The 27,481-nt window shown below is 42.7% G+C and overlaps 1 protein-coding gene across 8 annotated transcripts; it reads right to left on the bottom strand.

The window, feature by feature from the left end:
* Window positions 1-5,955: 5,955 nt before the first annotated feature.
* ATG13 (autophagy related 13) lies at window positions 5,956-27,481 on the bottom strand. 8 transcript variants are annotated; one of them, XM_086614017.1, is made up of 18 exons: window positions 27,453-27,481; window positions 21,791-21,872; window positions 20,882-20,962; window positions 20,110-20,229; window positions 19,625-19,671; window positions 18,936-19,076; window positions 17,795-17,835; window positions 17,161-17,257; window positions 16,713-16,811; window positions 15,894-15,984; window positions 13,428-13,526; window positions 12,252-12,362; window positions 11,013-11,146; window positions 9,684-9,801; window positions 8,858-8,935; window positions 8,460-8,576; window positions 7,882-8,010; window positions 5,956-6,337 (listed from the first exon to the last, which is right to left on the bottom strand). In XM_086614017.1, exons 2-18 carry the CDS (start codon window positions 21,857-21,859, stop codon window positions 6,260-6,262), a joined length of 1,650 nt encoding a protein of 549 aa, XP_086470143.1. In that variant the 5' UTR covers window positions 21,860-21,872; window positions 27,453-27,481; the 3' UTR covers window positions 5,956-6,259. The 8 variants fall into 8 exon arrangements, with proteins under 8 accessions (XP_086470143.1, XP_086470144.1, XP_086470145.1 ...); XM_086614018.1 differs by lacking the exon at window positions 27,453-27,481 and having other exon boundaries at window positions 12,252-12,335; window positions 21,791-26,975; XM_086614019.1 differs by lacking the exons at window positions 13,428-13,526; window positions 27,453-27,481 and having other exon boundaries at window positions 12,252-12,335; window positions 21,791-26,975.

Raw genomic sequence — 27,481 nt, forward strand, 5'->3', positions numbered from 1 at the left:
CAGTTTGTCAGTTTTCTCCTTGCTGTAGAGCTGCCCAAGGGTCTCTTCCCTGGCTCTGTCAGGTTAGCTATTAGCCATTTCTCCCTGCGGGGCTACTTGTTCCACTCGGACTCTGCTTTTTAGCATTTAGACCATTCCCCTCCGCTAAGCCTCCTGCTGTCTTAGTGGCCCCTGATCACTCCCTGCTCCCTGGCCCAAGCTGTGTACTGACACCAGAGTATTTGGGTGGTGCAGGGGGGCTGGGGTCATCCAGATGCCTTGTGGCAGTGTTTGCTAATTTGAGAGAGAGCTGAGGGCCAGTTTGGCCCGTTTCCTCTTTTTTGCACGGGGGCTCCTGTGCAAAATTTTTAGCTTTGCTTTTGTTGCTGGTGTTCCCAGTGTTTTTTCTGTTGATGTTCATCAGATGCAGGGCTGGGGTTTTCACTGTTCACATCGTTTATTTCCTTTTGATCTGCACCGATCTTGTATTTCACAGTTTGCACTTTTTGTATTTCAATAAAAATCAAAATGTGATCCCAGATCCAGATGTGTCTGTCGAGTGGCAGCAGCTGTGGCACATGTACAAGAAATAAGGCAGGCTGGCTGTGCTACCAACCACAACCATGCAGAGAGGGAGGAAAGTGAGTATGAAATATCTCCTCTGTGAATAACTCAGGGAAGAAGTACTAATTTGCAGGAGCCTCAGACTGGAAACAGAAAAAGAATGAAGTATTGCAAGTTTGGCCCTTTCCTGAGCAAGGCTGGACTTCCATGTTACTGTCTCCCTGTCACGATGAGCAGATGAGTAGTCTGCCTAGGATTGCCCTTTCCCAGAGGCGTGCCTATGCAGCTGCACAGGTTGTGGTACCACCTCGTGCCAAGTGGGAGCCACCTTCAGGCTCCCCAGTTGGGATTAGCTGAGTAAATTTACCATGTGGCCAGGTGATATGTGCAGCACAGGCCTGCAGCTTCTCATCTCAACATGGATTGCTAACTCCCCAATGTGCAATAGTCTTCTGGTTAGGACCTACGCTCCGCCTCTTGATCCACATACAGTTAACTACCGTTTCCTAAAGACGCTGTGATTTGCTGGTTACATCAGTAAGCTGCTTGGCTAGTAGAAGGGCTCTTACATACAGAGCGATTACTACAGTGAAGAATACAAGTGTAGCAACAAGTGAAGCAAATACCGCGTGCAAGAGTAGCAGTAGAACAGAGAGCACTGGAACTAAAAGCACCCCTGTGGGGCAGGAGCCCAAGCCCTGGCTACTTGCCTTGTTGTCTGGATGGTGTGTTAATGCTGATGTTGACACTTGCGTTTCTATGACAGCGTACTGCTTTACAGTTTATATTACTGATAAGCCATCCAATTAAGGGCTTCCCAGTGTTGTCAAATTCTCCTTTCACATTGTGGAAAAATAACAGAAAAGAGAGGGAATGGAAGAACACTGTCCGCCACAGTTCAGCGTACATCTTAACATAAGCTGTAATATTGGAGCGGCTTCGAGGTGAGATATGGTTGCTGCTCCCAGGAATGTCATGTGGTTGGCATGGACAAGGCCTGCTCTGGCCAAGTGGAATGTATAATATCCTTGAAATGGAGAGCAGAGTGGTTTGGAGATACCACGGCTCATCCCTGTTAGCAGGAATAGATGACCGGTGAAGATAACTGCATAGCTGCTATCAAGGAAGATGGATCGCAACTGCTGCCTCAGCAATGATGGTGAAATAGTGTCCTGTAGCTGAACTTTGCTCATTATAATGTCATTATAATGCCAAAACACCTCCATCTCAAAAGCTACCCACCTCCGGGCTGTGTCCACCCCTCACTGAGCATGCGCCGTGAAATTCTTCCAGTCTATAGCTTGAAACCAAAGCAAGGAAAATTTACACCAATCCTAACAAAGGTATGTATGACTAGAGTCACTTGAGCTCCACTTGAAAGTAAAAACCAGCTATGTGCAGCCACGTGGACTGTACTTAACACAGCTTAAACTGTATTGCAACTGGATGTATTTTCATGTGTAGCTGCCCTGTGGCTTTAAGGACAATATTCTGAGAACACTTTTTTTTTTTTTAATATGTACAATAGCCTCACAATCGCAAGGTATTCAGTTGTCCATGACCTTGATGATTAATCATCCGTCTGTGACTGTTTGTTATTTCACTTACTTGCTGATGGTTTTTCCAATCCCTTGTTTTACTGGTGACACAGTGAAGAGGGTACGTACTGAAGGCCCTGTAGTAAGGCCCAGATCCCACAGGATGGTTTATGTGAGTTTGCCGGCAATTTGTCTCTCCCCACATTGTGCAGTGTTGTCCATAAGTGCACAAAATGAGACTTATAAATACATGCACATGAACACGCATGTAATGTAGATAGGTTAAGTATCTAGAAGGTTGCAATGGGATACTCGGTTTACTGTGTTACCTCCTGAAGATAAGATTAAGAAAAGATTGGTTTTCATAGTTATCCTTGTTCCCCAAGCTGGAATATTTCCCTTCATAGAAGCTTCCAATACATGCAGTCATTTTTCTCACCCTCCATCCCCCTTCTGCCATTTCATCCACTGTCTCTTCTTTATAATAACCAGGCACTTTTTACACTGCAGCTTAAAACAGCAGTTGTTTTCTTTACACACATAGATTTTTACCATCTTATCTTTCCTTTAAAGGAAAGGTGTTAGCACCTTACATGGCATCGTGTATATAGGGTTAACTTTAAGCAATACTAGAATACAGCTGTTAATTTTGGTTGTCAGGCAGGCATGAACTACATGCTGCAAGCAGCATGCTTTCACCAGCATTTCTTGCTGCTGGGTTATCCACATTAGTTCTTCTCACATCTTACTAGTCTTCTCTAACTCTTCTATCAGATCAAACCATTCCCACGCTCCTTTTAAGCATGTAGTAGCAACCAAGTGCAATGCAAATTTTGCTGGTGTGTGTTGTGGTTTTTTTTTTTTCCTTTTCCCACCCCTTTCTTTTGGAGACAAGTTAATATTTCAGCTGGGGTAGGACATTCAGATAATTCTGTTTCCCAGCTCACTGGGGAGGTCACCAGGGCCAAACACTATGTGACTCTTCCCCATGCCTGCATTTGGGACCAGCCAGGAACTCGGTCAGTCTTTTCCTCCCTATCCTTCTTCCAGTAAGGTGGTCTTGCCAGCATCCTGCTGATTACTCCAAATGTAATGCACCAGTGCATTTTACCCTCTCTGTTGGAGGCAGCAACCTGCTCCATCCCGCACTCACTGATAGTCTTTCTCTTCCAGGAAAGGGGAAGCTGCCTGAGAGGTTGGGACTGTCCCAGACCTGTCAGTATATGCAGAGAAAAAGCACAAAACAGAGCGTTGCTTACGTAAAAGTTTTACTGGAAATTCTTTGAATACTTGAAGTACATTGGAGACTATTTCCAAAACAGTACAATTTAGGAGCCTTCCCCTTCACCCAAAGTATCTGTAAATCAGCAGCTACATACGTACTGTCCTTAATATAGAATCGAGCAGACAGCTGCTAAAATAAACAGCCTTCATAACACGATCTGCGGCAAGCCACAGCAGCAGCTAGATCTTTCCTGAAGCAGAGCATTTGTGCAGTCGTCAGGAAACTCGGAGCCTAGATGTAGCAACTATGTGTTGAAGCTGAGGAATGTCCAGAAAAGAGGCACATAACTCAGCTCTAGAGAATCTCTTTATTTCTATGGCCATCCAGCTCAACACTAGCAGCTTCTATAGGCAAATTTCCAGCCTTTTGAAGTAGGAAAAAAACATGCCACACTGATGTTCTGCCTTATGAGATGTGGGAGCTGTAGCCATGTTAGGAACTGCATCAGCAAATGAGCACAAGTATTTGCCTCCGGGGACCTTCTGGACAGGATTAGCAAGAATGGCATGCTTTCTGCCAACTCCACAGCTTGTCAGTGGGAGAAGAGGACCGAAGTAGCACCTATTGTAGTCTTCTCCATGAATACAGTGTGAACCAGCACTTTTCTCCATCTCTGCTGCTTTGCAGCCCAGATCGTATCACTTTCCCAAGCACAGCCTGTACATTAAGAAGAAGGTGACAGCAAACACCTGTCTGTGAGCTACCTACAAGGTGGCAGAGACCAACTTCCTGAGCAGAGGTGAGATCCAGCTGATCTGTTAAATCCTGTGTTCCTGCACCCTTCTGCAACCCTTTCTACCTGTAAAACGAGGTGGCTTTAGCTGTGGGGATCAAGTATTTATTTGTTAACACCCAGGTAAGTTAAGTCCTCTTTCAAGCTGTTTATCTTGGAAGCTTTCTTAAATGTTTGTGCATCTTATTTTGCAAGGACTAAGCAATTTCTGCATAAGGTTGCGGAAAAGTTGAATAAGCTAAAAAGGTTCAGGTGGGTAGCTTTCCTTCGGTAAAGCCCTCACCTAGAGTTTTAGAGCTTCCATGGCCTCCCACTGAACACATCACTCAACAAAAAAAGCTGGTAAAGTTCAAAGCATGATAATAAGCTCTGTTCTCAGCTTGGTTCCTTGCTCTAGCAGTGGTACAGGAATAGTGTTCTAGAGAGGGGGTGGGGTTCCCTTGCCATCTCTTAGCAATCTCTTTCAATTAAGAATGCAGCTAAGTTGAAGAAGCTGCCACGTCACATTAACTAGAAGGCTCATTACTCAGTCACTCTAAGGAAATTAAGATGCTTCCTCAGTTCTGAGGCAACACAACCCCACTTCTGGAGAAAGAAAGATGTTTTTTTTGGACAGTAAGGAGTCTTGCAGTTGCTCACTCTAGTTACACATGGGAGGAGAGAGAACCATAAGAAGACCTACCTTAGCTAAGTTTCTATTTAGTGTCACTGTTTCTCGTCCTGTCCTTACATCAGGCAAACGACACACAACAGCCAAATCAACCATAGAGCCCTGCCAGCCAGTCACACTGTTGATAGCCAGCTCATTACAAAAATAAAATCTCAGCTAATCAAAAGCCAGCTGATTAAAAAGTACCATAACTCCCAAAAAATGTGCTTCTTTAAAGAAGCTGACTTCTGAATGGCTGAAGAAAACTGCAAGTTCATCCAAGCCTATCAGAATACAGCTTTTCACCAAGTCCCTGCCACTTCACGACACTGATGTGTGCATTTCATTCTATCAATGGGCCCTGACTGCGTGTAATGGACACACAGTCCCCAAACCAGAGTATTATATTAGAACAATCAAATCTGTCTTAGAAAATAAATATCTTGGATATTTTCCTGCAAAGAAAGACCAGTCTCACTGGCCAGGGTTCCATGGCACACTTGCTGTCTGCAGTGATCCAGGGCAGAATGACCCGCACTACTACATGAAAACAGAACGTATTTTAAATATAGATTTCTTTAAAAGCAATAAATATTTCTTGACTCTTAAGATCATCTATTAACCATAAAGCAGGAAGGTTTGCAAGGGTTAGAGGAAAGAATCTTGGACTAAGACTCCTAGTTACGTAACCCTAAAGAAATAGGATTCCTAGTATTTACAGTTACATTTCAAAAGCAGACACTATGAATTCAGCATCATCACAGCTGCTACGTGCAGGCTTGCCAACAGGAACTGGTAAACTCAGCACGGCTGAGCCGTCAGTACACTCAGGAAGGAAACGTGGAAAGCACTTCTGTAGTTTCATTCCTGCTTATCAGCAAGCACAACAGAAGGCCTCACAGAGAAAAGGTAACTTGTATTACACAGGTCCCAAAGCTGACGTCTCTCCCTGGGCTCCCGGCACTCACACTGAAGTCAGGATGAAATGCCCCGTTCTGCAGACTGGATGTCCTGGACTTAAAACTGTTGAATCTGCTGAACTCACAGACCTTGGATATGAGCCAAAGCTTTCTATGCTCTAACAGGATTGGACACTGTAGGAAAAAGTCTGTTAGCAAGAAGCTATACCTAGGGAACTTACACCACAGGACCTCTGGAGGAAGCATATAGCAACTTTTCACAAAGTCCCTCCACACAGAACAGAGACTGAAGAGAAAGTAAGTTTAATACATTGGAGTTTGACTTCCTGTGTCCCTACTGAAGTCTTAAGTTCAAAACTGACTGTGAGCAGGAAAAGCATTCCAGAACTACACGGTGGTATAGCTGAGGAAAATCAGCAGATGAGCTGTATCTGCTGTTGAAGAGAGCAGTCAAAGAAAGCTCACTTGAGGGAAGGAACTAGTCAAAGTGAGACAAAAGGCAGAGCAGGGGCGATAAGAGATGTTCGTTGACGTCATTCTCCAGGATGCCTTGAGGAGGAAGAACTGCTGCAGCAAAACTGGAAAACAGCTTCACTGCAAGGTTTCAACAAAGGCATCAAACTCTTTGACGTTCTTCTCGTGAACTGCCAGCTTCTCTGGTAACGAGTCCTGGAAGGGTAAAGAAGGATGCAGATCAGGGCTTATTCACAGCAGATAAAAGGAAGCTTTAAACACACACTCTAAGGCAAAAAATCTGTTTCTGAGTCACGCAACCCCTCTCCATTGCTCTGAGCTCCTCTTCCCACGTGCACAACACCAGGAGTCCTCTGGCAGCATCCAGCAAATGACCCTGAGAAGGGCACTCTGCCCAGAGTGTGTTTGTTCTGCAGGAACAGTAAGTGCACTGGGCCTTGCCTTGTGCAGTTCCCACCACCAGCTGCAGCACCGTATCCTGCTCGTGTCACTGCCTTCGTCAAGTCACTTGCAGCTCTTAGCCTTTGGTAGTCATTTTTCCCTGCAGTATGTTACAACACCTGCGAGCCTGACACAGCCCTCACCCAGACATGACTTTCACCAGCCACACCAGGATTTTACCTCTGCTCAGGCTGCAAGATCAGGCCCAGCTGGCCACTAAGTTGCTACACAGGATTAGTTTTGGGTGTTTCAATGACAGCCACAGCAAGCATGCTGCAGCAGCTTTCAGCCTGAGGACAATCACACCAGTTTCAGAGGTTCAGATGTGTCACAAACAAATTTGTATTTGTCTGGAACATATCAGTGGGGGACCCCCTTCGAGCAGAGTCTCTCTTCCAAGAAGTAGAGAAAAGACATGGAGCTGTTGGAGTGAGTCCAGAGGAGGGCCACAAAAGTAATCAGAGGGATGGAACACCGCTCCTATGAAGACAGGTTAGAGAGTTGGGGCTGTTCAGCCTGGAGAAGAGAAGGCTCCAGGGCAACCTTATAGCAGTCTTCCAGGCCTAAAAGGGGGCCTACAAGAAAGCTGGAGAGGGACTGTTTACAAGGGCGTGTAGTGAACAGAACAAGGGTCAATGGCTTTAAACTGAAAGGGGGTTAGGTTTACATTAGATATAAGGAAGAAATTCTTCACTATGAGGGTGGTGAGGCACTGGACCAGGTCGCCCAGAGAAGTTGTGGCTGCCCCATCCCTGGAAGTGTTCAAGGCCAGGTTGGATGAGGCTTTGGGCAACCTGGTGTAGTGGAGGGTTTCCCTGCCCATAGCAGAGGGGTTGGAACTAGATGATCTTTGAAGTCACTCCCAACCCAAACCATGCTATGATACTTAAAGGGGGGGTTACAAGAAAGATGGGGACAGACTTTTTAGTAGGGCCTGTTGCGACAGAACAAGGGCTAATGGTTTTAAACTAAAAGAGGGTAGATTCAGACTAGATATAAGGAAGAAATTTTTTATGATGAGGGTGGTGAAACACTGGAACAGGTTGCCCAGAGAGGTGATAGATGCCCCATCCCTGGAAACATTCAATGTCAGGTTGGATGGGGCTCTGAGAAACCTGATGTAGTTGAAGATGCCTCTGCTCATTGCAGGGGGGCTGGACTAGATGATTTTTAAAGGTCCCTTCCAACCTGAACTACTCTATGATTCTATGAAGGTATGACTTTTTTCAAACTAGGAATAGGGAGAGCATTATAAAGAACATAAGATTCCCGCAAACAAAAATTTCAGGGTTCCGTACCAAATCCTCTGCCATGGACTGTGCTCCAATGTCAATGGAGAGGCTGCTGAGCTGAGGGGGGTTCTGAAACTCACGGTAAAACGTTCCCAGGTCCATTGGAAGAATGTCATCTTTTGAAAATGCTGGTTTCTAGAATCAAAGATACTGCTGTTAATTCCCATTCAGAGACATTGGCTTCCCTTTTGCCACAATCTCAGGTAAAGTCATTAGCTGCTATCAGTAAACATCTTGGTATTACAACTGTTGCTGCAATGATGCAGATTAAATAATTGAAGAACAGTCAAGATCTGTGCTTGCCTCAGCACTTGGAAGAAAGCATTTCCTTAGAATCTGGCTCCTTTAGGCATTAGAGAGAGGATGCCAAGCCCAGGTGTTGGTAGGGATTTAATTTGTAGCTGCTGGTTCCAAGTATCAGTGTCTTTGCAGTTTTGGGACTATCGCGCTCTAGATTGGAACTGTGAATCATGGGTCTTTTCCACCCCCATTGAAAACTACTTTTACGTCATTTGCTGTTGTAGCAGCATGTGAAGCCCACCTAAGATGCAAGTGTTATGTGAGAGCACTGGTGAGGCACTTACAAAGTCAATCATAACAAAGTCATCATGGGTGTTCCCTGTGCTGCTGCCACTGGAGCCCTCCGAGTGTAAGCTGCCTTGTAGAGGAGACTCAGTTTCTGGGGAGTCAGGAGGATTGACCTGCCCAAGAAATCAAAGACCGTGAGTACTGATCTTATGATCAAGTCTGTCTATGTATTTTGACAGTGTGGGGCCAGTTAGGACGTTGGACAATAAACACATGCTACAGCAGGGGCAGCAAGCACTGTTATTTGCATGTCTAGGAGATTTCTTGAAACAAAACAAATCTGAATAACTAGTTCTTTGTTCAAAAACCGAAGTGTATTCAAGGTAGGGAATAGCATGGATGTTGCGTAAGGGATGCTGAGAAGGCACATATTGTACCTCTGGAAGAGGCTTACCATGGGGTCGTTATCTTCCAGCTCAACATTCTTCGGAGCAAACATGGCAAAAGGAATGTCTAAGTTGGCCATGGTCACCTGAGGAGATTCAGCAAACAGAATTCCACTAAGATGCTCTGCTTACCCAGCACAGAAAAGGATATTGAAAATCTTTGTCAGATCTGCTAAAAATTGCCCAAGATCACGTCAGGAGTTAGGCAGGAGGCTGAACACCTCATTTAAAAGGCATAAAATAGGGAGATTGTACTCAGCTGACCTAATGCAGTTACATACCCTGTGGTGTGATTGCTTATATACCTCTTGTACAATACAAGCAAGGATTAACAAACTGCTAGAAATTCAAATAATTCCTGTTCATCCATCCAAAAGGCCTAGAAGAGGGCTTAAAAAAATCTTATGTAAGAGCAGCCCTAGGAACTGGGCAGATCTCTAAGCTGCCTTAGCTGAGCATAAATGCTTGCTTACTTGTGATGAACTGGTCTACTGCATGTCCCTTCAGGGAAGGGAGGCTTGCTATCAGCTTCTCCAGTTTATGAACCTGTGGTAGTGCCAGATCATTGTGAGACCCAAGTGGAGTATCAAGTCTTTCATACCCAAACAAGGTGTTGGCAAAGTGGGGCAAATTCAGTGGCTGTCACATCCCAAAGGGGTTTTACAAAAAACAAGCCGGTGACAAGACCCTGTAGGGAAACGCAGCAGGCAGGAACATGCACTTTCAGTCTCCAGGGTTGCCCTGGCATTGGGGTGCTTTTTGCTCCTCTGTGTAGGAACAGATGGGAGAAGCAAGGTATTATGGTGCCCTCTGAGAATATCTACTGCTAGTTACCTGATTAATGGGTTTGTTGACAAAAGCTCCCACCTTCCGGATAAAGATGGTCTCCAAAAGGTCATGAGGGGAGCCACACTTCCCTTCGCTGCTGTTTGATACTGTTTCTGTGTCCTCACTAGGAGAGGAAAATAGACTTAATTAGTGACTCATGGCACAAACAATATAGACAAATCACATGCTTTACAAGATTCCTTCATTTTTCTGGGTTTACTCCTAGTACTGGAAGAAGGACAACAGAAATCTCTGTCCTTGTACCACACCTTCTTCCTCAGTCATAAGCACAAAAGGAGAGTGGGACACTCGTGGAATCAAATATTTGTTTAAAGCTGGATGAAAATTATTTAGTTGAATGAAAAGCTGCTGCCAACTGAAATAGGCTTTTCTTTTCAGAGACAGACTTTTAATTTCAGAATGTGCATGTTCACAGTAATTCCTGTTCATCACTAGTGTTTTTTCAGTAATACAGCAGTCACAGACCTGTCAGGAGGTGAGGGTGAGAACCAGAATTGTATCTGTCACTCAGGTTACAAAGGCAGGCAGCAGTCTAATACGTCACAACAGCCACTGCCAGTATGATTAATTCATTGAATGGCTACTAGTTATTTCTATGACCTGTTATTTTTCCTACCATAGGTATTCAGAACTTCGAAGCAAAAAAATGGTTGAGTCTTCTGGCAAGAGGACTACTTAGATAGCATAGCCAGGAAAGTGCTAGAGCAACTATGATTTTTGGTTTCCTTGTAGCAAAATCTCTACGCAAGATATTTGACTCACAACTATGTGACCTTAAGAAAGCCTTCACAAGAAATAAATATGGTGACCAAGAAAAAAAGAGGATTAAATTAGCTGAGAGGGAGGTGATTTAGGACTGTTTGAGGTTGCATTGTTTCCTTTTAAGTAACTTTGTGCCTAAAGTTTCTTACAGCGAACAGATTTGCGGTAACTACAACTGGTTTTGGTAACAATTCTCATTAAGCCTCTGGAGAATTTAAGACTCACTTGTGAACTTAACTCTTGTTGTTTTACAATCAGCAAAACCAGTAGAGATATCAAAAAAACTACAAAATTGATAATAAAGTTAAAGACGACATAACAGAGGTTGCAAGGATGTTACAGTGATGAGCAGGTGTAAGTAGATGAGCGAGATCGTTGTTTGGAGAAAGGCTGAAAAAGCCCCAATCGGAGAAAGGTGCCAGTTGTTTTGGGGGATGGAAAGACAGTAGTTATGCTACAAACAATAGATAAAAAGGGGAAAACAAGAACTTTTTTCTTAACAGGATTATAAATGAGCTAGCACAAGTGGTGGATCATCTAAAACCAACCTACCTACTAGAAGGAGTAGCTGCTGAGTAGTGGACTCCATCCAGTGGGGTGCACATCCTCTCTTGGTCAGCTTGAGTGCCATGTGCTGGCTGGCTAGGAATCGGGGGAACTCCCCCCTCTTTGCCTGGACCAATCAACTGAGATGGAAAGGAACAGCCAAGTTAGAGATCTCAAAATCAGGCCAACACCACACTGCAATATAGAGCAGATTTCGTCATATTGGGACTAAGTTGTGGGGTTTTTAGCATATGACTGGGCTCAAGCCCCCACGAGGCTGAGAGGTGTCAAGTAGAAGGTGATCACCACAACAGAAACTCTTTTTTATTCCCTTCCTACTCCACTCCTCTCCACTTCAGGCCTATTTTACACTGCAAAGCTCTCTGGCCATAGGTCCTCTGCTTCAAGGGGAGTAAGGGGGGAAAAAAAAATAAAATCATATACTCTTGCTATGACCTCATTGCTCTTTACAGCTTCTTGAGGAGGAGGAGGAGTGGAGAGGGAGGTGCTGTTCTCTTTTCCCTGGTATCCAGTGATAGGACATGTGGGAGTGGTTCAAAGCTGTGCCAGGGCAGGCTTGGAAGCATTTCTTTACCGAGAGGCTTCCTAGAGAGGCAGTCGATGCTCCAAGCCTGTCGGTGTTCAAGAGGCATTTGGACAATGCCCTTAATAACAAGTTTTAGCTTTTGGTCAGCCCTGAATTGGTCAGGCAGTTGGACTACATGATTGTTGCAGGTCCCTTCCAACTGAAATAGTCTAGTCTATTCTACCATCACTGTGTCAGCAAAACTCTGGTGTAGCAGCAACATGACAGGCAGAAAAAGACTTCTGTCAGCTTTGCTTATTTGTCTGATGAATGGGTGCAAACATGTTAATATGGACTGTCATTGGATCCTATGTCTAAGCTACAGTGCTGTGCTTGGACAGCTACAGGGGCAGCAGCTCTGTAAGACACAGCCAAAGTTTGGCATCAGTGACACGCTGGTGCAGGCAAACAGCTCTGGTGCCTGCTCTCTTGGCATAGCTTCTCCATGACCCCTACTCCAGTAAAGTCAGGGATGCTGAGGAGCCAATTCTCAGCTCCTGTGCACGTTGTGCTTTCTCTGTATTTACTTTACATTCTTTTCATTCCTGACAGCCAGTATACCAATGCATGCACTAGTTTTAAGGCTTCTCTCAGATGTACAAGTGACACATAATGGTTGCAATACCAGCCACGCTTGTTCTTCTACCCTCTACAAGTACCTGGTGAGGGTGTGCAGCATTCAAGCCACCAGCAAAGAGTACAGGATACCCCATGTCAGCTGATCCAACTCCCAGGGCAGCAGGCTGATAGGAAAGACGAGAGCTGGAAAGCTGAGAAAGAAGAGAAAAAAACAAGAAGGGCAAAGGGAGAGGAGAAGGGAAGGGGAAATGCCCCACAGTCTGAATAATTGTCAGTCACTGAAAAAGGAACAGGAAAAGTCAGATGCACAGCACAGCATTTCAGGCTGGCAGAAGGATGCTAGATTTTCATTGGAATCAATAACGAAGGTTATTTATAACTCTAAAAAGTTCTTATTGCAGGGGACTAAGTCTGGGCCTTCACAAGAAAACAAGGCTGGTTTCCTACACCCATAGGAGGAGGCTGTGCAAGGTGTGACTAACACCCAGTCACAGGGAAGCTCTGCTCTACAGGCCTGTTTTGCATACTGGAAAAAGCATGAAGGCCATCATCAACTTACTAAAGAGCTAATTAATATTTTTTCCCCAAAGCAACTGCATTATCAACTGTTTGAACCTGTTCCTATTGCACATTAAAATAGCTTCAGCCAAAGAATACAGAGTCCCATAAATGTGCTAGGGAAAGAGAACTGGAAAGCTAACCCTTGTGAGATTGCTTTAGGAATGAAGTGCTGGAAGCAGTGAAACCCAGGAGAATCCCTACACACCCCAGGTAGAAATCTAGCTGGTTGGATTCCTATTTTAGCTTGCTTGACCTCAAGAGGAACACTTCTTTTGGGGCTCTGTGCGTGTTACTCCAGCAGCACCGATGCTGACATCATTTACAGGAGTCTGAATGATGAACAGCACTTTTATTCACATGAGACTAATTAAGCTGAATGGAGCACTAATGACTGTGCAGGTTTTAGGGACACTGGCTGATAAGAGAAAATGCCCAGCACTGTGCCTTACACTACTTGTGCCTTTCACTAACAATCCTTGCAACAGCTGTTGTTTATTTAGGAGGGCTTGTCCTGTCTTTGTGAGACTTTCCTCTACAAAGTCCATCTCAATAACGTGCCTGGCCCATTCTGGGTTCACCAGCCTTCCCCATGCACAACAAACGTTTCACATTGTCAAATTTGTACTTTCCTCTATTTGTTCTGTCATGCTAGAACTGTATCTGGCCATGTATAGCATATTCTATTGACAACTCACTTGATGTGAAAAGGCCAGTCCCATCACTGGGACCCTCAAGGTGTCCGTCACCACAGGAGGAGGGGGCTGAAAATGTGCCTTTGTGACAGTAAAAACACACTGTGCACAGACACAGACACACAGAGGAAATAAGGAAAAGAGAGAGAGTGAGAGAAAGGGAGAGAGAAAGAGAGAGAAAAGGACTTCAGAGAAGAACTATAAAGAGTTGGATGAACTGAATGCTAGTGAAGAGGTTTTGGCTGCAGCAGCCATACCTACACATATAGCAGGAGTCTCAGTATTGCCAGAAGCACATTCATTTTGTAAAAGATTGACTGTTTTCCAGTCTCAGTGAACCACTCAACACGGGTAGTATTTTAGACTTCAGTGAACACTGACAGAAAGGAACTGCCAGAGACTGTTCCACAGCTAAGTAGAATTGGTACCAGACAATTAGCAAACAGAAGGCTGAGCGGAAAGATTATTTTTTTTCCCAATGTACAAATTACATATGTTTCAATACTCTTCATCCATACATACTCCTAATCTTCCAGCATTCAGAGGGATCGTATCTTGGCAGGTCTGTGCTGCACCCTTAGAATAAAAGGGATCCAGACTAAAGTGCAATTCAAACACATTGATGTGAAGAAAGAACTCTGTCAAAAGGAATGAAACTCAAAAGTAAACACTGTCTCACAGAGGGCACTAATCCAAAAAGGACAATCCAAACCTGGTTCAGTTCCATACCTTCTCTCAGTCATTTTCCGACCAACAGTTTTCAGTTTTAGGAAAGCTTAATTTCTGGGTATTACCCATGGCCAGACTTTCTCCTGAATTTAGGGCTACTCCACAACACACAGACACTGTATGTGAGCTCACGGGGAGAAGGTAACATCTATTCCCTTGTATCATGCAGGTTAGGCCTCATTTCTACAGGGAAGACAGGCAGAGATTTGGACAATTTGCCTACAGAACCACACAGTTCCCAGTATTTTCCTATACATTACGTTGTATACAGAAAGCTGGTGAAAGAAATTAGCTTTTTTTTTTCCCCCTTCTAAGTTACTTTAGAGACCACTCTGCCAAGACAGACGTACAATTCTAACTGTGGTAACAAAGACTGGCAGTTGCTTTATAAATAAGCACACAGCATATGGTAACTATAAGCTACAGGAAAAGCAAGAATGTAGGTTCATACTTAATGTGAACCCTCAGGGTTCATCTGGTTTCATAAAGCTTTTCCCCTCAGTGACAGCAAAGCTTCATGTCCCCTGGGGAAATGTCAACTTCAATGTTTTTACCTACACTATGACTGTTAAGTAACACCAGCACAAGCAAGCCAGTGGAAATCTCCTTATGAAACTTTCTGCATTTAAACCATTTTGTGAAAAGGCAGGACACAACTCAGCCACAAACTCATCTCCTGAGCTGCGTATCGCAGAACACGAAAAGCTTTATTCCATCAGACTTACCATGAGTGCTGCCTGATTAGTTCAACATTGCCTGATGCCCTGTCACCCAAAATCCTCTTGGCACAAAAGTGCTTCCTAAGAAAAGCTCATTTCTAGCTCATTGATACAGTAGAACACATTCTGCTAAACCAGTCATACTAATTCCTCTGAAGCAGTGAAAAGACTCATAGCAAATTCTTTCAGTTTGGAACAGCATTCCAATTCTACTTCATTCTATGTTTCAAATCAACAGCAAAAGAGATTTAAAGTCTTTAGATTGTCTTTAAAGTTCAGTAGAGCCATTTGCTTGGCTGTACAAGGCAGGACATTCCTGAATATTTAAAGCTAAAGGTCAACTGGAAATCTGGCCGAGTCTTCAAAACACAGAACTGTGAAGTCAGATATATAAGGACAGTAAAAGGAGGAGGAACTGAAGTTTCTGGGTTTGACATTCAGAAGGAAACCATTACCTGTTTATTTTAAAATTGAAACTTAAATGAAATTTGCATGGGTAGGTGGAAGTAGAGAGTAGTAAGTCCCTAGTTCAACACTAGGACCCAATTTGTTTGTCAACACTTATTCCTGCTGCACCAAATAGTTTTAGATGGTCCAACAAATACGGCTTTTGTCTTTTTTTCTGCTTTTCCATTCTGCAAGGCAGATAATAAGACTGAGATAAGCATTTTCCTGATATTCTTTCTCAATGTCAATCTCTTGAATTCCTCTTCTTGCTCTATTGGCATGTGAATGTATAAATACACTGCTATCTTCTTCAAGCACATCTCAGCCCCGCTACAGGAGTAGGTTCTTTTAATGTTTCTCAGTAATTCAGTCTTTCTAGTTCCCTAGCATTTTGTTGAAATTAGTATCTAACTAGGTTTTACTCAAGAGTGTAACGATATAAAATAACCCACTCATGAAACTTTAATTAGCAGCAGGAGGCTGCTTGTTTGCACAGTAGTTGATGTAGGAGTATGCACACTACCCTAACAGTGATTGTTCTATATAGGAATAAAAAGAACCTGATTTCTCTTACCTGAGATGGAGGAGAGGTGGAAAAAGACGTGGTACACACTTCTTGGGAATCCTCTACTGAAGGGTATACTGCACCATTGTCCTCACCAGCTCTAAAGCAGCAAGAAAAGAAAAGCTTTCTAACTGGAAATATTCCTTAAAACAAACAAATAGTCAAACAGACTGAGACAAACGCTGCAGAGAGGTTGAGAGTATTTGGGTGGAGTTGGAAGGAGAATTATGAAGGGCTCTCATCTACTTGGCAGAACTGAGGAAAACAAGGTATGAAAACTTTAATTTTCCCCAGGTGCTCCTCTTCTACCCCCAGATAGAAATACTTCCCTCTGTTTTTTTAACTAAAAGTTTTATTATAAGAGGTAATGCTGCTTGCTTTGGTGTTTACAGAACTATTGTCAAACAATACCACTGGTCCCAATCTGAGTGCCCTCACATGCGTTTTAGAGAAGACAAACATCTCATCTCAAACTCTGATCTTTCCCCAACGGAAATATCTGGAAATGCTGCCTCTGGACATGTAGTTCTACAGCAGGATTAACTGTTACACTTTCAAACTCACAAAGGCAGCCAAGGTTAAACATCCTTTGTGTCTAAGTGCTTCTGTAAGGAATTTGAGAAAATACTGAGGCTTGCTGCACTCAGTCTTCCAGACGTGAGGAGAAAAATGTCACCCTTCTTCATATGCTCAACCATGTCTATATGATTGACACTAATCTTCCAGTCTCCCTTCCCATGCAGTCAGCAAATAGTGGAAAAGGGTCTGTATGTGGGCATAACTGATGCCCTCCTCATGGCCCATGACTTCAACTCAGTATTTCCTCACCTGTAATTGCAGGGATGCATGGGTGAAGAGCTGGGATAGGGACGGTCCACAAAGTGATCAATGATAATCCCCATGATAGGAGGGGTCCTCTCAAACTGTCTGCAAGGCAACAAGTGATGGTGTTACTGGATTTTTTCCTCTATTCTCATCCCAATTCATGGTGCCCTCACAGAAAACCCTTGTGTCTGTTAATGGGACCAGAGCATCTTTACAATTCAGCCCTGCAAATCCAAGCATGCATTAACAATTTGGAGTTCTAGAGTCTGGCTCAGGGCTACCCAAATATTCCCCTTGCTGCAAGACTTAAGCATGAGAGAGAGTATTGTCCATGAAGGAAAATTTCCTAAAGAAAGGATAAGCAGGAAGGAAATATTTAGGGGCTCAGAATATGAGGGGTTTAATAGTACATCATTGTAAGATAGTTTCTGACCTGATCACATTTTCTCACCTGGTTGACATGAAAGCGAGATTGATTCTGTAGGCGCAAGACAAAGTGATGGTGCCCACTGGGGTACCCACTGTCCCGACACGGACTGTCTGGAAACCTATAAGGTTAAGGAACGATTATCAGTTTCACTGATTATTTATGTTCCATACTTTCTATACTGAGGTTACATTATCTTAATTCTATAGTGTTTCCGTTATGCCTTGCAATCAGAACTCCAAAGACACATATAGATCCCATAACAAACCAGCAGCACTAGGCTGCCTTGCTGGTAGGCTTCATCTACAAGACTTCTGATGTTGCTTCCTATCTTGATCTAAAATATTGCACTGAAGTGCTTCTTGTTCCTGAGTAGATCATGATGTCCTTTACCAGTCCTGCCCCTTATCAACATACCTCCATATTCTTATTTCAGTTCCGAATCACTAGAGTCAAAATGTCAATCACCCTATATTTTGTCAAAGTACCACTATTATACCTGTCACCTTATGACATGACCTTTCAATGGCAGATCTAGATAAAAAGCATATGTAAACCTCAGACTTCATTTTCCTTATGACACTTAGGAATAGTAATAAATGGCTAGCCAGCATGGAAAACAGTTCTGCTGTAGTTTGTGTGTGTTGCCCAATCGTACCTTCTCCCAAGCCGCTCAGTTGCACTTCACCAAAATATATCCTGCAGGAAAAGAAAAAAGAAAAGGTATTAGGTCCATTGGGGGCATAATGCTATGCATATCCTTATTCTCTAATTAATTTTATGAGTTGAAAGGCTGAGGCTACTTTTCCTCTTTAGAAAAAAAAAAAAAAACACAAAAGAAGTGGCTAGAAAACCCATCTCAAAAAACCTTCCAGCTACTTCAGAGGAAGACATGTCACATAAAAAGAAAAAGGAAGAGAAAATGATAGTCTAATCAGAAATTTTTCTTTTAAGTTTTTTAAGCAAAAAGCCTACAACTGTAGGCAAGTCTACAGTTCAGAGCAAAAATGTGAAGTGATATAAACTTTACGGACGGGTCTGAGTCTAAAAGCTGATACTCATCACACAACATAAAAGATTAACAGTGCTGTAAAGAGACCTGCTTTTAAGTATATGCCAAACCAGCAATGGAGGCAAAAAACGCAGAAATGGCTGGGATTTCTGTTTAAGTTCTCAGCTGTGCAAATGATAACAAACCTGAGATTTAGAATCATCTAAATCAGTTATGCAAATATGTCAAAGACTTTTCTCAAAGCCAAAAACAAAGACTGGAAGGTGATAACCCTGAACCGCAAGCCAGTCAGATCTCACAGGCTAAACAAGAGTTGAACTCAGTATCTAGATGAGTAAACTGCAAGAACTACAGGAAGTGAAGCTGAGGGTGCCTTTTTAAAATGTAACAGCAGGAAAGAGTCTGAATCTGTACTGTGAAAGCATGCATTGCAGTTATGTGCAACGTAAACAGGCATTTATCAACACAGGCTAGACACTGAACAACTGGATGCTAATAAGCAATTTAACCAGTGCTTGCATGTAGAATTTTTGCACTCTTCTCAACATGGTGGCAAATAACAGTACTTCACAGCCTGTGCTTAGTTTTTCTTTCAGTGGCTCAGATAGAGGCCATAAAGTGATATATAGCCCGAAGTCCTCTTCTGTCACTGATCAGTAGTAGTTAAATTCAAGTAACTTGAATTTATTATCACTCATCCCTTTTTACCACATTTGCAGCTGCACTGTGCGAATCTAGAGTCTCCGCTGTTTGTATTTCAAATGGGGAATTTCGTGTTCTGCCTTACCTGTATAATATTACATATTCATGGCCTTGTTTCCTTGAGAGTCTGTAGGCTGGAGTTACTCTCGTTATAGCAAGCAAAGACTTCAGCAGTAGAGACAGTCTGTTGTATACAGTGTACGAAACCTTGATTTCTTTGTCACACCTACAGAACACAAAGGAAAAAAATTAATCTTTTGTTCCCAACTAAGTTGTTTGGTTTGGTTTTGCTTTTTTTTTTTTTTTAATTTTTTAAAATCAAAATTAGTCTGGGCCTATTGTTTAATGTCAGATTTATTGCCAAAAGATAAAATAAAGCCCCGGTGTGGCTACCTGTTTTTGCCCAACCAGCTAAGAGTCCTACTTCAATCTAGTCACATGTTGTAGAAGTAATTGCTGAAAAATGCCATGCAGCCTTCTACTAGACAGAAACATCTTTTCAATGTTAAAAACATTTGTCATTACTGAGTATACCAATGCTTGTATGAGAGGAAGCATAATAGTTGTAAGAAGAAGTAAAATTACTAGTTTATTTTCTTGACACCAATATTGAACAGTTTTTGGCTGCTGCACTAGACAAAGAACGACTTCCCTCTGAAGCGCTGCAGGCCACACAGCCAGTATGTGCTCATTCACCACCATGGGTTGAGCACATTTCCCCATTTCATCAGCTAAAACACACACAGACACACAAAGTGTGAAGAATGCACTTACTTTTCATTCATTTCTAGACACCAAATTTCCAGCTCCATGGAATCCCCCTAGATCAGAGAAACGATGGCAAACAAAGGCTCATTTCAGAACACAAACCTTTTCACATCTCATTAATCATCAGCAAGAGCCACAATTCTCAATTAAGATGTTTCTCCTGGTTTCCACTTTCTTGTAATGCAACAATAGGAGAAGGTGCACTTGAAGCCTCACTGCACAATTTGATCATCCGAGGGAATACCTTCCTCAGAATGGTCTACCTCTTCATGGTCTCTATCTCTGCATGGTCTAAGAAACTAAATTTTGCTGCTCTATCATTTATGTATTTGGCCTCAGATTTTTGCAGTGAATTGCTTCTGTTAAACACCACATTTATTTTCATTAGCACACTACTTCATAAAGAAGTCTTGGACTAAAAGGCAGGAGCTGTGGTAGGCGACTTAAGATTCAAGTTTAAAAAATGGCATCTATTTGGACTCAGTTCTCACCTCTGACGTTTTGAGGGAAATCTCCACACACATAGACCGTCCAACAGCAGGTAGCTGTCCTGCCAGGGCTTTCTTTGCTTCATGAGTAACCTCTGGTATATCTTTGATTGCCAAATTGAACTGCAGAATGAAAGAGATTATTCAATTTTTAAATTTCTTTGAAAAACTGCCTAACGGTACACTGCAGACAGACTCATAGACCCATATATAACATACTAGGTCAGTGTTTACTGAAATATTTATGAAACAGAAAACTCCCAGATGGGGTCAGGCTATTCATATTTGCAAACATTTCCTTGGCTGCTAATTCAAATGTTTTTCTTGATCCTGCCACAAAAATCATGTTCCTTTTCCTTCACTTGAGTCCTGTGTTCACCCACAGAGTACCTTGAGTCTCTTCAATTTTTAATAAAGTCCATTACTACACAGTTCTGAATTGCAAAGTTGCAAATTTGTGACAGAAAAGAACTCATCACCCCATCCCCAGCAGATACTGGAAATGCGCCTTAGCTGGCAGGACTTGCCAGAGCTATCAGTTATTTCTCCTCTAATCAGCCCTTAAGAGCCCAGAGCAACATGTTGCCTGTGAAAAAAACACAACCAACCCACACCACCAATGAACATAACTGAATACAGTAGTTATTCTATGAATACTTATCATAGTCTGCATAAGACTATAACAACTACATTATGTTCTCAACACACGCGTGCACACACACACACACACAAAACCCCAACAGTTATGGAGCTGCTTTAAAAAACATGACTTTACCCAGTCAGAGCCTGTTGGGGAGGACGATGATCGGGTACAGATTTTCTCTCCAAGTCGGGCCTGGACAATTACTTGTACCGTCTGGAATAGAAAGTAAAAGATATACACTCGTGTTTTGAGCTCAACAGAGCCCTCAGTTCAGAACCTGAGCTAGACAAATTGCAAGTGAAAAAAATGAAAGGTCTGACTAGATGTAGAGAAGTAGAATTTGCTACACTAATCTTCAGGTCTAATCAATTTAAGTTATTACATACAGGTAAATGTATTTCAGACAGAAAATCATTTTAAGCTGACCTTTCTCTGTAATAACATGACGTGACTAAGTCAATCTTGTGATCAGGAGTTGCACAGTTTTCAGTAATACTGAAACAAAATTTACAACTATTTCCTGAACCTGGAGACATAAACGAAAATCAAGTGAATCTGTACATTTACAACATAGCCATTGTTAGAGCACCTACTTGCATCTATGTTCCAAGTGAGGCCAAATTTTCTAATTATGTATCAACATAATTCAAAAGAACATTCTGGTATTATTGCTTTTGGACACCATACAAAAGTTTAGATGAAAAGAAAGAGTGGAGTCCAACGGAAGATACTACCTAACAGTTGGATGGTTAGATGTGTTGATAGGAGATCAAAGCTGACAGGGGTGTGAAGTGTCTATAACTGATTCTACAGCAGGACATTTCTGGAGAAAGGAAGAGGATTTGAAGGTAGAAAAAAGGGAGAAAGATGTTTTTCTAGTTATTCTCAGGAATCTCCTAAATTTGACATCAGCTTTTCTTGCTGTGGTCTTTAGCAAAACCAAAAAAACCCCAAACCCCAACCTTGTTACTCTAGCCATAGCAAGTATGGCTCTTCTTAAAAAAGAAAAAAGAGGCATTTGCCCACAGAAGAAAATGTTACCTTTAAAGCAAAAAATTTGATGAACTTGTCCAGGTCCTTCCTGTCCTGGGAACTGAGATCAGTGTCCATTGCATATGGCAATCTGAAACATAGCACAGGTGTGAGAATGAAGTCTTCCTTCAGCTTTCTGTTTGGAATTCAAGATTTCAAAATATTTTGCCATTAGAGGCTACCTCAAAAGAAATGATGAGCACCAAAGGCCTCTGCCTGTCAAAATCCTAACATGCTAAGAACTTTGCGGGGTGGGTGTCAGGCATAAATGTGCATGAATAGTTTATCTGGTCAGTGCAAAAGGTACTAGAAAAGAAAAAACAAAGGGGCTCACAATTAAAACTGGGTACAAGATGTCCAATTTTGCTAGCTTAATTAAAAAAAAAAAAACACCACCAAAACCAAACAAAAAAACCCAAAACAGCCCAACACCACACTGACTGGATTCTATACCAAGCTATCCATCAGATATGGCAGTCTCTGCTTCAGAAATAGTGTATCTTCAGTTATCAGCACTGGTCAAACCAAGCCAAATGGTTTTCTTGAGTCTGAAATTTTAAAAACAGTATTCCAGTGGTATTTCATCAGATATTGAAATCTATGTAACAAACGATTGCTGGAACAGGCAATACTGCTTCTTTACTTCCAACAAATAACACTTGCAGTAAACCTGTACAGGTACAAATTTACTTAGAAGCAACTGAAAAGACACAGTTTTGCCAGGGACAGACCAAAATTCTCTGTTCACTTCTCTTGAAAGCTCTGACAACAAATATGCAGTCACGGTGCCTTGTTTTTCGAAATACGATTGTTTCTAGCAATACAATGAACTTGCACAGCGCCTGAAGCAAGCCAGGCCAAGGCACTCATCAGGTTTCTGCCCCCATCATGTCACATGGCCGAGGATAAATCAATTAATCACAATTTTTCTGTCTCTCAGTTACTTCACGTGCAAGTTAATAATAATTTAGAGACCATGGGGAAGAAGGCCTTAATTAGCAGCACTAATTGTACTTTTTGCTCATAAGCCTTCAGAGTATTAACTCACTCTTAATTCTTGTTGCTCTTTACGTTTCGAGACAGCTCGTCAGTCTGAAGCAGCCTGTCAAACATCACGTATTTGCGGAGCGCGCTGCTCGTCACAGAAACGTTGGTGGTCTAAGGTCAGTGAGCACGAGCAGCTGCCGTGCACGAGGTCACTCTACTCAGTGTTGAATCTTTAAGCAAAGACTGAACTTGCAGCGAGACTGTCATATTGAGAGGGGCTGGGTATGCCATTCATATAAATCAAAGCTTAGCAGGACAAACAGAAAATATCACATAATCTTCAATGACTACATGCATCCAGAACTCCTTTTTAAAATGTCTCACTTCATAGCAGTAATGCTTTAGGAGCATCATCCAAGAGGGGCTACTAGGTAAGAGTACTGCAATTCATAGAGAAGAGTGCTGGTTTCTGAACAACTCGATAAAAAGAAATCTGGACATCTAATATGGTTGAAAGTTTTGAGGCTACATTCAGACTGCATCTCCTGATGCTGTACCGTTCTCATTACAAATTATAATTTAATCTGAGAACTAACAATATAAGCGATGCAACATTAGATGCATTATCTATCAAACTATCCTTTGGTTATTTTAACCTCCTCCTCAAAAGTATTATATTGCCTTTCCATGCCTTTACCCCCACTAGACAGAGATAACAGATCTTTTCTACTGAGGGAAGGGATGCAAAAGGAAGTCAGCACTTAAAGCGCTACATGTTTAATTGATGCAGCACTCAAACTTTAAAAAAAAAAAGCTCTTAGTATAGACACTTCCCATTACACAAAAAAAAAAAAACAGGTGAGAAGGTCTTGTTAATCTTTTGACTTAACCAAGCAAAGCACTGTAAGGGTTGAGGGCACCCAAGATCTACAACAAAACCTTGCTGATATGAGCAATAAAATACTGCATTAAAAAATAAATCTTTTCTCAGCGAAGAGAACGCTGACATTTAAATACCAAGAGAAATCAAATTAGCTTTCAATGTGAAAAGAAGTGAGAGGGCATTCCTATGCAACTCCTGGAGAAAGGTGCAAGGAAGTATATATATGCTTATGTTGTAGGAGAGCTGTCAAATAAAGCACCTACATATGCATTATGGGGGTGGAAAAGAATTCTGGTATTGACTACTGCAAGACATGTGGGAGCTAACGGAAGGTTATCAGGCTCACTGGTCTGTTAAGAAAGGAAAGCAGATCATCAACGTGGTTCTCTGTGCAGTACAGGAGTTGGTTCTAATGACTATATACCCAAATATCTCCAGAAATGACAGAAAAAGCCACCGGAGCCATGTCTTAGATTCAGGTTTCAAAGAACGAGAGCTTCACAGTTCTGCCCTGCTCCAGCAGAATTTGGATTCTTCCTGCCAGATCTTAAACTATGACATTCATGAAACACTTGGGGACTGATAGTCCTACCTCTCAAGCTTCAAGTGCCAGGAACAGGTGACTCACCAGAGCCTAAAGTAGAGCAGAAAGCATCAGGCAAGTTTTCCTGTCAAGGATCTGTAATTTCAGGGGGAAGCTGGGACCTTGGAACTCAGCTCTTGACATGTCTAAGGGCTGTCATCTGACAACCAGCATCTCCTCAGTTTTGCAGGGGAGCCTCTGGTGACTACTTTAAATTTGCTAAGGCTTAGAGGACAGTGTTCACCTTTAGAATCATTCTTGGTAAGAGTCAAGACCGGCCTGGAACTAAACAAACATGTCATATACAAAAATGCCTCTGAAACCTCAGGTTAGCTGCTACCAACTGATCTGAACAGGAAGGAAATTCTTTAAACTTAGTTCCACCAAACTCAATCAGCTTCTTAGGTCCTGTAGGTTGCAATGCCAGCACGGCTTCTTGTTAAGTGCCAGTACCCAGGCATATGCTTAGCTCAAGGAAGACGCTGTCTAATTTTACACTGAGTAACAACTAGCAGGAAATAACCTTTGGTCTAGGTTAGAAACCCACAGATGACTGATTCCCCTTCCACCAAGTAGTCCCTTAAGTAAACCGATACCACTCTGCTTTAGCCTTACACGCAGACTGTTCACAGGTAAAAATGAGCATGTTGGCCACACGGCTTTTTGCCTTGTCTTCCTCTTCCTGCAACATCCATTTTCATACTATTGCCTGTATTTATAAGCCGCTTTCCTCTAAAAAGAAATGTCAGAGACAAACATTCAAAGGAGAAATGCCACATGTGGCTTTTTTGGCTGAAGCCTCATTCTTTCTTACAAGATTATGAGGCAGAGAAGAATATTAGGCTTATCCTACAGTTTGACATCTAAGCATTGTGCCTTATATGTTCTACTGGTATCTATGTTCTCCAAGGAGAAGGACACATCAGCGTAAGCTGACGGCACCCTATTTGCATGATGCAACGAACTGCAAGAGCCCTCCCCTTCGTGCCTTGGTACAGCCCAGAGAAACTACAGCTACCAGCACGTCACGCTCCACTCCGACAGCAGCCGCCCCGCTGCCTGCAGGTACCTGCAACCCAGGCCCACAACAGGTGCACAGTAACACCTGTGAATACGTGCATTACAGTACGTGTTTCATACGTTAGAATTTAGCATGCATGTCTGTCTCACACTGGCTTACACAAACAGGAAAGGAGCAGAAGCACCTGACACATACCAGGTATTATTATTGCTGCTGGAGAAAGTATATACAGGCCATTCCATGACCTCCCTCCTCTAAGATTTCATTCTGAGCCATGGCTGCTACAATTTGAAGTCATCATGCTTTCCTTTCCAACAGATATTTACCTATGCAAAATAATTACCCATGGTTCCTATCCCAGAGTGAAATTAAAAAGAGCAGAGGGAACAAGAAGGGCTGCCAGTGTCAAGAGAGGGCTGTGGACAGCTCTCATCCCAGGTGTACATTCCTGGTTACCTGTGTGCACCACAGACAGGGGTCCTCGTCCCTACCACTCTTTCAGAACTTCTTTATTAATACAGGATCCAAATCCAATCTCTGAGGATGTCCTCTGGGAAGCTCCAGAAAAGCCTAATGGAATCATGCAGGTAAACAAGAAGCACATGGAAGTTTTTGAAGCTTTTAATAGAGTGCCTTTGATAAATAGGCTTGACAGCCAAGAAAGCTTTCCTAGAACCTCCCTGTCAACGACCAGGAAGCTCCACTGCAAGCAGGTAGTTTAATTTAATTATTGCTTATTAACATTAACAAGCAACTATAAAAAGATGTCTATAAAGACAGCTCTCTCTGTCAAGGCTGGGCCTGTAAGTCAAACTCCCGTATCCTACAATTACTTAAAATTAATCTCCATTTTGCCTTCTTAGTAGGTCAGTCAGAAACCTGGGGAGAAGGAAGGAACTGTTCTAAATTTTGAGGTTTGCCACTCTCATTCTTTAAAGTTTATGGATTTTTTTAAGAAAAGACTAGATTGGATTCCAGCAGAAAAAAACGTTTCACATAATATAAATATTCTGATGAAATCATAGGCTCTCTTGTTCACTGTATGATTAAGTTTTAACTGATGAAGTGGCAATTTTTCCTACTGATCAGGAAAAAGATTTACTTTGTAGCTGATAAACGACTTTCCAGCTTAGGAAACATATTGCTAAAGGCAGCACTGCCAGCGCCACTGCCTTAAAAATAAAATTAAGTAATTCCTGTTGACCGGCAGTTACATTCTGTACTTCCCTAAGGTCTAAAAATGGTATCAGTTCAAAGGTCCATCCTTTCATTTTGTTTGTCAGGCCAAAGTATATAGACTAAAACGGAATCTACTTTTACATACCCTGTAGTACAACCACCAATATAATAATCACCATGTCTCAACTTTTGTATGAATATGTATTCAGAAAATCGAGATTATACAATAACATTTAAGCAAAATAAGGTGATCCTGTATGATCCTTCTGGGCATCTAAATGCAGACTGGCTCATCTGAATTACTTATTTCTTGCCACAAGAAGGAGGGTTCCACCAGGTCAGGCCACTTCTGCAATAATCTGGAGATGCTCTAGACTTCATTTGCACAGCCAACTAATTTTCAGCTAAGGCAGCAATTTACCATGTTTTTCCCCCCTTACAACGTGCCTAGTCACGCCACTTTTGAGTTTTGTAAGTAGGCAGGTGGTAGGCTTAGCCCAAAGTGTCCCTTTTCTACCGTTTCGCTGACATGGAAGGTGTCTCTGCTATGGGAATGGCTGTTGCAGTGCCCTAAAGAGCCACAGCTCTAACAGGGAAGAGAGATGCAACGATTTGTAAACCCCTGATCTTTCCTAACAGATAGCAAACTCCCAGGTTACGTACAGGAAAATGATACAATGGACTGTGGGGTCTGAAATTGTACATATTTCTAACAGCCTCTGAAGCATTTTGATTTTAAAAGACACCACTTGGAGAGATTTCAGCCGGCCACATCCTCCCCCATCTCCACTGACAGTCACGAGCCGCCAGGAAAACAACAGGCGGCTGCGGGGCACCGACACGGCTGCAGCAACCCCTGACTTTAGCGAGCAGCGAAGCGAAAGTAAAACGGCGACCCGCAGCCGCAAGACCCACATCCCGATCCCCTCCCCTCGAACAGCCGCACACAGGCTACGGGAGCTCCCAGCCCACGGGCGGCGCGGCCCGGCCCGGCCCCGACCCCAGTCCCGGTACCGACCTGCGCGGGGGCGGCAGTGCTGGCGGCGC

The sequence above is a fragment of the Tauraco erythrolophus genome, chromosome 6 (assembly GCF_009769465.1).
Source record: "Tauraco erythrolophus isolate bTauEry1 chromosome 6, bTauEry1.pri, whole genome shotgun sequence".
In the NCBI taxonomy this organism is placed as follows: domain Eukaryota; kingdom Metazoa; phylum Chordata; class Aves; order Musophagiformes; family Musophagidae; genus Tauraco; species Tauraco erythrolophus.